The 13,441-nt window shown below is 45.1% G+C and overlaps 1 protein-coding gene across 1 annotated transcript in view; it reads left to right on the top strand.

Moving 5' to 3' along the window:
- The first annotated feature begins 10,472 nt into the window (after nucleotides 1–10,472).
- The window catches only part of HSD17B3 (hydroxysteroid 17-beta dehydrogenase 3), a 28,519-nt gene continuing 25,550 nt past the window's right edge, over nucleotides 10,473–13,441 (top strand). The window contains exon 1 of the mRNA XM_054032642.1: nucleotides 10,473–10,626. Coding sequence (XP_053888617.1) covers nucleotides 10,473–10,626 — 154 coding nt within the window. The remainder of the gene's footprint in view (nucleotides 10,627–13,441) is intronic.

The raw sequence follows: 13,441 nt of genomic DNA, 5'->3' as shown, positions 1-13,441 counted from the left end.
TATTATGGATATGGATTTCAAACATTCTGAAATTTGGGGGGGCATTTGTTTCCATGGTTATGTTTCAGCCGAGAAAAATGGAGGCCATTTGCAAAAACCAGAGCCAGGTTTGGATTTAAAACCCTAGAGGTTAGGGGTGTTGGATGGAGCATTTGGACTCTGGTCCATCTCTAGTCAGTGTTTTTGCTAACTTAATTTAAACTATAAACCATGCTGCTTGATTATTGAAATCTTTTTGCAGGGTATTTAACCTGCTCATGAATAGTTTTTAGCATGAAACTGAAAAATACCTCAAATTCTCACAGGCACTGTATAACCATTTTCTGCCAGCCCTACATCTAGGGCCAGACTGGAGAACAAAGAGCCTCTCCCTGCTCAAGAGTCAAACACAAGAGTCATCCTTGCGTTCCAAGGACCTGTACCGTCGTAAGGGCAAGCTTCTCCAAAGTGAGGAGAGCAGAGACACTGCACCTTCCCCAAAAGTGGCACAGTTGGTCACTTTCTAGCTCTGGAAGGTATTTTTCCTGCTAGAGATACAATATCTTTCATCACTCCTGCTGGGTGATGCAGCCCTGCACTTCCACTGTCTGGAGTTGGGGCTGCATGCCAGGACCAAGCCTTTATTGTAATCCTACCTTTCATATTCCAATCCAGAAAGCAGCTATTCTGGTTGAACTAATTTCCCTTAGGGCTTGTCTACCTGCTAGGTTACTGTGCAGTAAACCAGGGTGTGGATCCACAGTTTACCAGTTGATTGCACAGTAATGTCACACATGGACACTCCTACAGTGCACAGAGGTTATGGCTACGCTGCAATTAAAAACCCGTGGCTGGCCCATGCCAGCTGACTTGGGCTTGGCCTAAGGGGCTATTTAACTGCAGTGTAGACATTTAGGCTCAGGCTGGAGCCTGTGTTCTAGGCCCTGTGAGTTAAGAGGATCCGAGAGCTTGGGCTGCGACCCAAGCCTGAATGTCTATTTCACAGTTAAACAGCCCCTTAGCTGAGCCCTGTGAGCCCGAGTCAGCTGACCCAGGACAGCTACGGGTTTTCACTTGCAGTGTAGACATACCCCAAAAGTCCCAGAGTGTGACTTGGTTTACTACTACTTGAAAGCATGTTCATCACTTTCACTTTTGCCTTCTGGCTATTATGATCTAGTACAATTCTGCCAATTCTGGGAAATACTTTAATTTTTAAAAATGTTTTCTTATATATTTTAAAAAATTCTTGAACATTTTTCTGTTCATGTTGTCTAGTAAAACTCCCTTTGCCCCACCACTACCACCAGAATGTCAAATTTGGGCCTAAATTACCTGACCATTCAACTTTAAGCAGGTGGGCAAGATGGCAGGGTGGCTTTCACCGATAATCAGAGGATTAGCACAGCAGTGGGAGTACAATACTGCTTGATTATATAGCAATTGCACCTACTGAAATGAATGAAAGAAAGAAACCCTCAGGAAAACAACTCTGTTCAACTTGGTATGTACCTTAATTCTGCAATATTGTTTGCTGTATGCTTGTAAATAAAGAAATGCAATTATTGTCACTATTTTTGTATTTTTATTATTGGGTGCAGAGGAATGATACTTCTAAATCACAAGTGAACCCTAGGTCAAATACATTACAGTAAAAAACCAACAACATCCTAGTTGAAATAATTTCAATTAGCCAATTATGCATACCAAGCTTCTGATGAAGTGTTTGAATTTTGGGTTGTGTAGCTAAAGTACAAATCTTGATCATTCTTATACATATGTATGTTTTATTAATCAAAGTAGATGTAAAAGATCATTAAGAAATTAAGATGATAAAATAGGTGATTCTGTGGTAATGTTTGCAGAGTTTATGTGGATTAACTTAATGTAGGATGTCAAAACTTATCAAGAAGATATCAAATCCCAAATCCAAAGTCTAATCACACAGTGGCAACCAATAATCTACTATTTTCTTTCTATATAGAAAATTTTGATCCCTAATTCTAGTGCTTATCCATTTGCCAGTCAAATTTTAGATCAGTGAAAGCTACAGGAATGTCAGAGATGTTCAACCAAATGGAATTCTTAAGTTAGAAATTTAAACAAGTATTGAATTATTGAAATGATAATTCAGAATTATTTTGACAGTAATTGGTAACTGTACATACCTCACCCCAAAGTATCCATTTACTAAATCAAAACTACTTCTTATGTCTCTTGCCATGCCCCAGTAGATAACCCTACTCTTAGGCCTGGTCTACACTACGGGTTTAGGTCGACTTTAGCAGCGTTAAACCGAATTAAGCCTGGACACGTCCACACAACGAAGCCCTTTCTTTCGACTTAAAGGGTCCTTTAAACCGGTTTCTTTACACCACCTCCGACGAGGGGATTAGCGATAAAACCGGCCTTTGCGGGTCGGAATTGGGGTAGTGTGGACGAAATTCGACGTTATTGGCCTCCGGGAGCTATCCCACAGTGCTTCATTGTGACCGCTCTGGACAGCACTCTCAACTCAGATGCACTGACCAGGTAGACAGGAAAAGACCCGCGAATGTTTGAATTTCATTTCCTGTTTGCTCAGCGTGGAGAGCACAGGTGACTACGCAGAGCTCATCAGCACAGGTAACCGTGATGGAGTCCCAGGATCGCAAAAGAGCTCCAGCATGGACAGAATGGGAGGTACGAGATCTGCTCGCCATATGGGGAGATGAAGCAGTGATAGCTGAACTCCGTAGCAGTAAAAGAAATGGAAAAGTATTAGAAAAGATCTCCAAGGCCATGAAGGACCGAGGCCATAACAGGGACGCACAGCAGTGCCGCGTGAAAATTAAGGAGCTACGGCAAGCTTACCACAAAGCCAGAGAAGCAAACAGAAGGTCCGGGGCAGAGCCGCAAACTTGCCGCTACTACGCAGAGCTGCATGCGATCCTAGGGGGTGCAGCCACCACTACCCCAACCGTGTGCTATGACTCTCTCACTGGAGAAACACACAGAGAAGACGGTTCAGGGAACGAGGAAGATGAGGATGGAGGTACTGTAGGTAGCTCACAGCAGCAAGGAAGCGGAGAAACCGGTTTCCCCAACAGCCAGGATATGTTTGTGACCCTGGACCTGGAACCAGTAACCCCCGAACTCACCCAAGACCCTCAGGGCACACAGGAGACCTCTGGTGAGTGTACCTTTGTAAATATTTGTAAACATTACACAAAAAAAAGCAAGCGTGTTTAATGATTAATTTGCCCTGGCAATCGCGGCCAGTACATCTACTGGAAAAGTCTGTTAACGTGTATGGGGATGGAGCGGAAATCCTCCAGGGACATCTCCAGAAAGCTCTCCTTTATGTACTCCCAAAGCGTTTGCAAAAGGTTTCTGGGGAGGGCTGCCTTATCCCGTCCGCCATGGTAGGACACTTTACCACGCCAGGCCAGTAGCACGTAGTCTGGAATCATTGCATAACAAAGCATGGCAGCGTATGGTCCCGGTGTTTGCTGGCATGCAGACAACGTCCATTCCTTATCTCTCTTTGTTATCCTCAGGAGAGTGATATCATTCACGGTCACCTGGTTGAAATGGGGTGATTTTATTAAGGGGACATTGAGAGGCGCCCGTTCCTGCTCTTCTGAACAGAAATGTTCCCCGCTGTTAACCACGCGGTGGGGGGAGGGGTGAAGTGATCATCCCAGAGAATCGTGTGTGTGTGTGTGGGGGGTGGTTTACTTGTGTTTGTGCCGCATGTTAACCGGGAAACCGCAGCCCCTCCTTTTACATTGAAAACCCATTTTAAATGGACAACCCAATTCATCCTTGATATGGGAAATGCGCTGCTGTTTGCAACCTTTCCCGCATGTTAAGAAGGTTAAAAAAGCCAAAACACTGTGGCCTACCATGGCTGCCTGCAAGCTGAAATATGCGACCTTGTAATGAAAGAGCGTACCCATTGTTCTCTAAAATGTGTCTTTTTTAACCACCTCTCCCTTCTCCTCCACCAGCTGCAAATGTTTCTCCTTCGCAGAGGCTAGTGAACATTAGAAAGAGAAAACGTAGGACGAGGGACGATATGTTCACGGAGCTGCAGATGTCCTCCCACGCTGATAGAGCACAGCAGAATGCGTGGAGGCAGTCAATGTCGGAGATGAGAAAAGCACAATATGAACGAGAGGAGAGGTGGCGGGATGAATGGCGGGATGAAAAGAGCAAGTGGCGGGCTGAAGATGATAGGTGACGTCAGCTTGCAGACAGAAGGCAAGAGTCGATGCTCCGTCTGCTGGAGCATCAAACTGATATGCTCGAGCGTATGGTTGAGCTGCAGGAAAGGCAGCAGGAGCAGAGACCGCCGCTACAGCCCCTGTGTAACCAACAGCCCTCCTCCCCAAGTTCCATAGCCTCCTCACCCAGACGCCCAAGAACACGGTGGGGGGGGCCTCCGTCCACCCAGTCACTCCACCCCAGATGATCGCCCAAGCATCAGAAGGCTGGCCTTCAATAAGAGTTAAAGTTTTAAAATGCAGTGTGTCCTTTTCCATCCCTCCTCCCCCACCCATCCCAGGCTACCTTGGCAATTATCCCCCTACTTCTGTGAGGAACTAATAAAGAATGCATGAATGTGAAAAAACAATGACTTTATTGCCTCTGCAAGCGGTGCTCGAATTGGGGAGGGTAGGGTGGGGTGGTTGGTTTACAGGGAAGTAGAGTGAACCGGGTCGGGGGCGGGGGGGGTTTGGAGGGTTCATCAAGGAGAAACAAACAGAAGTTTCACATAGTAGCCTGGCTAGTCACAAAACTCGTTTTCAAAGCTTCTCTGATGCGCACCGCACCCTGCTGTGCTCCTCTAACCGCCCTGGTGTCTGGCTGCGCGTAATCAGCGGCCAGGCGAGTTGCCTCAACCTCCCACCCCGCCATAAATGTCTCCCCCTTACTCTCACAGATATTGTGGAGCGCACAGCAAGCAGCAACAACAATGGGGATATTCTTTTCGCTGAGGTCTGAGCGAGTCAGTAAGCTGCGCCAGCTCGCTTTTAAACGTCCAAATGCACATTCCACCACCATTCGGCACTTGCTCAGCCTGTAGTTGAACAGGTCCTGACTCCTGTCCAGGCTGCCTGTGTACGGCTTCATGAGCCATGGCATTAAGGGGTAGGCTGGGTCCCCAAGGATCACGATAGGCATTTCAACATCCCCAACGGTCACTTTCTGGTCCGGGAAGAAAGTCCCTTCCTCCAGCTTTCGAAACAGAGCAGAGTTCCTGAAGACGCGAGCATCATGTACCTTTCCCGGCCATCCCATGTTGATGTTGGTGAAACGTCCCTTGTGATCCACCAGGGCTTGCAGCAGCATTGAAAAGTACCCCTTGCGGTTTACGTAGTCGGTGGCTTGGTGCTCCGGTGACAAGATAGGGATATGGGTTCCGTCTATGGCCCCGCCACAGTTTGGGAATCCCATTTCAGCAAAACCATCCACTATTGACTGCACGTTGCCCAGAGTCACTACCCTTGATATCACCAGGTCTTTCATTGCCCTGGCAAATTGGATCACAGCAGCCCCCACAGTAGATTTGCCCACTCCAAATTGATTCCCGCCTGACCGGTAGCTGTCTGGCGTTGCAAGCTTCCACAGGGCTATCGCCACTCGCTTCTCAACTGTGAGGGCTGCTCTCATCTTGGTATCCTGGCGTTTCAGGGCAGGGGAAAGCAAGTCACAAAGTTCCATGAAAGTGCCCTTACGCATGCGAAAGTTTTGCAGCCACTGGGAATCGTCCCATACCTGCAGCACGATGCGGTCCCACCAGTCTGTGCTTGTTTCCCGGGCCCAGAATCGGCGTTCCACGGCATGAACCTGCCCCAGTGACACCATGATTTCCACATTGCTGGGGCCTGTGCCTTGTGAGAGGTCTATGTCCATGTCAATTTCCTCATCACTCTCGTCGCCGCGCTGCAATCGCCTCCTCGGGTGGTCCGGGTTTCGCCTTGGCATGTCCTGGCTCTGCATATACTCCAGGACAATGCGCGTGGTGTTCATAGTGCTCATAATTGCCGCAGTGATCTGAGCGGGCTCCATGATCCCAGTGCTAGCTATGGCGCCTGGTCAGAAAAAAGGCGCGAAAGTAGTATCTGATGGACCAGGAGAAGGAGGGAGGATGGGAGGGAGAGAGGGAGGGCCGAGTGACGACATGGCGTACAGGTACAGGAACAGGGAATTAAAATCCAGAAAGGTGGCTGTGTATCAGGGAGAAACACAAACAACTGTCACACAGAATGGTCCCCCCAAAGATTAAACTGAAAACCCTGGGCTTAGCAGGCCGTTGATTTCACGGAGGAAGGGGAAGCAAATGAATACAGAACAAATCTATTTTTTACATCTTAAGCTGGCAGCCGACGGTGCAGCATGAGTGATAGCCTCTCCAGTATGACGATGACGGTTACCAATCATAATATACAATCGTCTGCAAGGCGCTGCTGCTGTGTAGCAATGCAGCCCCACGTCTGCCAGCCCCACTTCCGCCAGCACCCAGCATCGCCCTCGGCCTCTTCTGGGTGCTTAGCAGACAATACTGGGCAATTGGCAGAAAATAGTATACTACGACTGGTAGCCATCATCATCGAAACAGTAGCATGTCTGCCCAGGTGGCCATGATTGACAGCCACTCCAGTACGACGACGATGGGTACCAGTCATAATATACCATCGCCTACCAAAGGGCAAGGGGCTGGTGCAATGCAGCCCTATGGCTGCCAGCCCCACGGCTATCACTCATGCTACACCGTCTACCACCAAAAGGCAGTTAGCAGCTGCTGCTGTGTAGCAATGCAGTCCCACGTCTGCCAGCACCCAGAGGTGATGGTGAGCTCAGCTGAGCTGAGCGGGCTCCATGCTTGCCGTGGTATGTTGTCTGCACAGGTAACCCAGGTAAAAAGGCGTGAATCTATTGTCTGCCGTTGCTGTGACGAGGGGGGAGGGGCCTGACGACATGTACCCAGAACCGCCCGCGACACTGTTTTGCATCATCCGGGCATTGGGATCTCAACCCAGAATTCAAAGAAAAGGCGCGAAAGTAGTATCTGACGGACTAGGGGAAGGAGGGAGGGCTGGCCGAGTGACGACATGGCGTACAGGTACAGGGAATTAAAATCAAGAACGGTGGCTGTGCATCAGGGAGAAACACAAACAACTGTCACACAGAATGGTCCCCCCAAAGATTAAACTGAAAACCCTGGGTTTAGCAGGCCGTTGATTTGACGGAGGGAGGGGGAAGCAAATGAATACAGAGCAAATCTATTTTTTACATCTTAAGACGACGGTGCAGCGTGACTGATAGCCCTCGGCATCTTTCTGGGTGCTTGGCAGCAAATACTGGGCGCTTGGCAGTTAGTGTATGATGATGGTCTTCAGGCCTATTGCACGATCGGGTGCTCGGGGAAGACTCTGCTAATGTGCGATGACCCGACTTGTAATAGGACGGTTAACAGTCGTAATACACCATCTACTGCCAAAAGGCAAGTCCCACGGCTGCCAGCACCCAGATCGCCGATGAAGGCTACCAGTCTACTGCACCGTCTACCGCCAAAAGGCAGTTAGCAGCTGCTGCTGTGTAGCAATGCAGTCCCACGTCTGCCGGCACCCAGAGGACATATGGTGACGGTGAGCTCAGCTGAGCTGAGCGGGCTCCATGCTTGCTGTGGTATGTTGTCTGCACAGGTAACCCAGGTAAAAAGGCGCGAATCTATTGTCTGCCGTTGCTGTGACGGGGGGGGAGGGGCCTGACGACATGTACCCAGAACCGCCCGTGACACTGTTTTTGCATCATCCGGGCATTGGGATCTCAACCCAGAATTCCAAGGGGCGGCGGAGACTGCGGGAACTGTGGGATAGCTGTGGGATAGCTACCCATAGTGCAATGCTCCGGAAGTCGACGCTAGCCTCGTACTGTGGACGCGGTCCGCCGACTAGAGCACCTAGAGCATTTTATGTGGGGACACACACAATCGGCTGTATACAACCGGTTTCAATAAAACCGGCTTCTATAAATTCGAACTAATTTCGTAGTGTAGACATACCCTTAGTTTTATACAAACTCATAGGTTATTTTAACTAAGTGCTAAGATGTTTTGTAAACACTTAAAACTTACTGCTCCAATCTTTCTCTTTGTGTAGACAGGCCAAGATTTTAAAAAATAGGTGCCCAATTTTAGGCTTCTAAGTCCATATTTAGGTACCTAAACAAATGGCCTGATTTTTCCAAAGTGCTGAAGCTAGTAGCTCCCTTTGACTTTAATGGGAGCTGCTGTGTGCTTTGCACTTCTGAAAATCAGGCCACAAGTTTAGGTAACTGTAGGGAAAGATTCTGTACACAGAACTTGGATAAGCAGTGACTGGGTGAGGACAATAATTATACAAATTATAATATAAATTATTATATAATTATAATTGTACAAATATTTATAGGCTGTAAAGATCAAGGATGGATAAGAATTGATTATCATAGTATTAGCAGTAATTGGATGAGAGTAAGAAAAGGAAAACTGATGCTGAATATCAGGAGACACTTTCTGACAATGCAACCTGTAAACAGTTGTTGTAAACTGAGTCCCAGAAAAAGAAAATCCCCAAGGTCACTTTCAGTCATTGGCTGAGCTGGAAATAGACCCTAAGAGTCCTGAGGCTCATGGTCCAGATCTGACAGCTAGAAAATACTGCATCTCATTAGAATATCATAGAATCAAGGGACCTCAAAAGGTCATCTAGTCCAGTCCCCTAAAGTCATGGCAGGACTAAGTATTATCTAGACCATCCCTGACAGGTGTTTGTCCATCTGCTCTTAAAAATCTCCAATGCTGGAGATTCCACAACCTCCCTATGCAATTTACTCAGGTGCTTAACCACCCTGACAGGAACTTTTTCCTAATGTCCAACCTAAACCTCCCTTGCTGCAATTTAAGTCCATTGCTTCTTGTCCTATCCTCAGAGGTTAAGAAGAACAGTTCTTTTCCCTCCTCCTTGTAACAAACTTTTAAGTGCTTGAATATAGTGTAGAAAACAATCTGCTTTGGTAGGGAGATGGTCTTGATAAAAATTTTGTTTGTTGTTTATGGATGTTCTGGTGGCAACTCCAAAGTCAAAGTTGTATTGAGATTTTGACTTAAAGAATTCAACCTCCTTGTTATTTATGAAGAACACTGTATCCTCCCCAAACTTACAGCACTCTGAGTACATAATGAATTTCCTGAGAAATTGCAAGTATTTTTTAATAATTTTTTGTTACAATTAGTTAAAAAAGAAGTACTTTAAGCAATGTAGCACTCAAATTGTTTTTGAGAATGATTTTAATCATGGAATAACACAAATATCAAACACTTCAGACTTTCCATTTTGGTAAAACTCACTGGAATCTCATGCACAGTTTGCCTTTGAAGAAATCAGGTTGCAATTAAGTGAAATTATTAATTATTGTTATTGTTTTAATTAGAAACTAATAGACAGGGCCTGCAATAGGACCATTGTGATCAACCAGTCATCACTTTTCCTCTTTAACTAATCTGCATACTGCAATTCTCTTGGCAGAAATGAGTCAGCAGTGTGAGGGGAACTATACACCAGGATTCCTCAGTCATAGCTTATTTGGCTAAAAGAGTTTTTAAATTTGAAAGTAATCCATCAAGTTAAAATATGTAAATGTGTAGTTCAGATACATAAACAACCTTTATTCTGCTCTGTAATAAGCGTATGATGAATGCAGTTTGGGGTTTCTGGACCCAGATTAGATGAAACTGACATTTAAAGATTGGTTTTTCATTTCTTTTCCATTCATGTTGTTGCTACAGAGGAGAGTTAAGGTTGTCTGAGTGCCTTAAGTGTGTATTTCCATGCCTTAACATGTTTGGCTTTATAATAAGTTTAAACTTAACCCTGCATTTTCTATGTTTCTAGTGATTCTTCTTGGGATAATTACAACATTCTTGTATATTTCTTATCCATAAGTTACTGATATATACTCTCAACCTCAAAAGCAATTTAACATAGAGGTTTTTGTCTGGGAATTTAAAAATAAGTCCAGGCCACAGAGTAGGATCCTAATTCAACATGAACATGCCCAAAGTTTTGAGGTGTCTGCATTGAAGATTTTAGTTTGTCCAGCAGCAAAAGTTTGGAGGTGCTCTCATCCAGGGTTTTGGGATAGACCCACCTTTAGTTTCTTTGAAAATTCTTTTTTGTTCCTGGATGTTTTCCCAAAAAAGGAACCTTGTCTAAAACCAGGTATTAGAAATCCTAGTTTGGTTTTATCTTTTCCAGTAATTTACCAATCTGAGTGTAGTATAGGGACGGTACTTTAATCTAAACCCTTGGCACTCAGTGGGGGAAAAAGAAATCACATGACCCAGTGGATTTGATTAGACTGTACACTTCTCTGCCAATGCTTAGAGAGTAGCAGTGCGCTAGGAGGCAGTTAAGGGGAAGATAGTGTTGGTATTTCATCCAAGCTCGGTGGATCTGTTCACCATGGGAGAGTTCCAACAGCAGCTGCTCACTCTTTTTGGGGGTCTAATTTGTCTATTTACTCTGGTGAAATGCATTAGATTTTTGAAGTATTTTTTCCCCTATGTATGGAATGCTTTGCCTCAGTCTTTCTTTCGGTCAATGGGAGAATGGGCAGGTAATGGAATTTTCTTCACATTTTTATTGCTATAATTGAGTGATGAATTTCTGTGTTATTAATCATGAGTGGTTCTCCCCCTAACCCCTTTAAGAACTAAACTTGTAACTTTTGCTGGGGGTTTTCCACTGATTTTAATTTTTATGAACCAGAAATTTCAGTGTACTTGGGAATACAAGAAAATAATCAGAATGGTTATAAAACACCATATGTTCTTTTTCAAAATACATATATATGGAATTTAACTCCCTCCTCATCCTTCCCTATACTGCACACATCCCAGTTCTATCACTTTTTCTCCGCTGGAAGTGCTTTAGTTTTATAACATTGCCTATATCCTTAGTTTCCTGATCTAGCATTTATGAAGCAATTAATTTACCATTAGCATCTGTCCCCATCCTTGGAAGCTTGTTTCCTATGTTCGTGGTAACTTGGTTCCAGTGTAATTTGCCTGAAGTGGCTACCTGTCAATAATAATATCATTAACATCCATATTTACAGTAGACTCAAAACTTGGCTGCTCCATTTTAAAGGTACCACATGTCCTCAAAAGAAGAACATTGGTGTTTAAAAATAAAACATTTTCTTGATATTGAATGCTGAGATTTTTTTTTTTTTTTTTAGGATTGTTAAACTACTAGCATTAAGCAGGATTGAGGATTTATTGCAGTTTCTGAATTCCTGTATTACGAGTGTCACAGATGAGGTCACTTAATAGCAAGATGCCATCATCAGCATCAAATGCCAATTTTACTGTAAACACTTTCCCCTCCAGATTGAAGTCTCAAGATCCAGGTCTCATTTACTTTAATGGGAGTAGATCACATCTCACTGTACATGTTACATTTTGTTACTGATGGGTGGCATCCACCCCGTTCAGAAGGCCAGCACAATGCCCAGGTACTACTGAAATAACCTGTAAATCCTACATTGAAGAATTAAGTGGGACTTCAGTGGGGCACAAGTCTAGCACTGACTCTCTCTGTGGAGAGTGGATTTCATTAAGTGGAAGTTCTCTGGTTGAAATCCTGATCCCATTTAAGTCAATGGGCTCAGTGAAGATTGGTAGGTTTATTTAAACAGTTCATTGCATCACATGAAGCAGGATATTCTAAGACACTAGAATTAAAATTGGCAGATCTAGACCTGTCAAGTCTGCTGCTTTGCCCAAAAGACTACTACTTTTTATTGGTCTACTGGGAAACCTAACCAATCACTGCTTGTTTTGTTGAAGGGCTTCTTTCTCCATATGAAATAGGGGAGTGAGGTGTGTATTAACAACTAATCTTGGCATTAAAAACTCTCTCTCATAATTCAGACTACCCAAATCCATATTTTCCAGAGACTCTCACGAAACAAAATCCTTTAATGCTCATATTGCCCATTTCATTCCATTTATTATGATGACTTCTTGGGGCTACCTGGGAATTGTTCAGTTTGTTCCCTATGGTCAGATTGTTTATATGGCACCCAAAGCGTGCTAGTTGCTGGGTCCCCACCCCAAGGATATTTCAAGCCAAATGAAGAGATGATGGGATGTGTGAAAACAAAATTGAAGAGAATGGGTAGGAGAGTGGAGGGAGAAGGGTTACATGTACGTGGTGGCGAATTTGCTTTGGTTGTGGTCTGTGTATGTCCTGGTTGGGGATCGTAGCATCTTTAAACATTGTTCTCTAAAAAATTAAGATATTGTATTTTAAGGTTTGGTGGGATAGAAGTGGACTAAAAGGGACTGGCGTGGTGGGGAAGGATTTGCCAGAGCAAAGGGGCATGGAAGAGAGACTGAAGGGAAGAGGGAGGCAAAAAGAGAGGGACAGGGAGATGAGGATGAGGAACAGGAGAATGGATGGAAAGGGTCACGGTGCTCAGAGGTGAGGTCCACGAGCAGAGTGAATGTGATAGTGCAAGAGGGGTGGTCCATGACAACAGTAGCTCCTCGCTGGGCTGTGGGGAATAGTGGGGACTGACAGGCCTGGATTCACTCCCTGCATCATCTGCACTAGCTGGATACTGGGGAAACTTTACAGTCCACCCAGGCAGGGTATTTTCTACACTGCAATGAATAACCCATGACTGGCCTGGGTCAACTAACTCAGGCTCAGGTTGCAGGGCTATAAAATTGTGCTGCAGTCATTCGGGCCCAAGCTGGAGCCTGGGCTCTGAGACCCTGCAAGGTGGGAGGTGCCAGCGTCCAAACTGCTGCAGTGCAATTTTATAGTCCACAGCCTGAGTCCGAGTCAGCTGACCCAGGCTAGCTGCAGGGTGTTTTATTGCAGTGTAAACATACCTGTAGGCTGGTCTAAGCCATGTAGAGTGGGGAAGGGGCAAAGGGCCTAGCATGCTACTCAGCTCTGGCTGTGTCTAGACAGGGGAGAAGTGGAGACTGGCAGGTCCAGATTCATTCATTGCACCTTTTGGTTTTGCTACTAGTTGGTATGAGGAGGAAACTCTGTGGCATTTTTATAGGTCACCTGAAGACTCCTCTGGGCTGGTGGTATTCATGATAGGTACTTAAACATGGGGTAAGGCTGGAATTTTCAAGAGATCCACCTCCCATGACTTTCAATCAGGTTGTGCTCCTAACTGCCCCTTTGTGCCACTGAAAAAAATCTCTTCCTGAGAGATTAGAACATTTTGATCAAATTCTTTTGCAGAAAAGAATTGAGTCCATCGGTTTGGTTTGGTATCCTGTCTCCAACTGCTCAGAAACCGATACTTCAGAAAAAATGCAAAGCCAGCATAATGCACAATTATAATTATAATTATGCCACAACATGCCTACAGAAGAAATTTCTTCCTAACCAAAGGCATTTGA

This window comes from Malaclemys terrapin, chromosome 6 (genome assembly GCF_027887155.1).
Source record: "Malaclemys terrapin pileata isolate rMalTer1 chromosome 6, rMalTer1.hap1, whole genome shotgun sequence".
Lineage (NCBI taxonomy): Eukaryota > Metazoa > Chordata > Testudines > Emydidae > Malaclemys > Malaclemys terrapin.
This window is presented reverse-complemented; position numbering and strand designations above follow the sequence as displayed.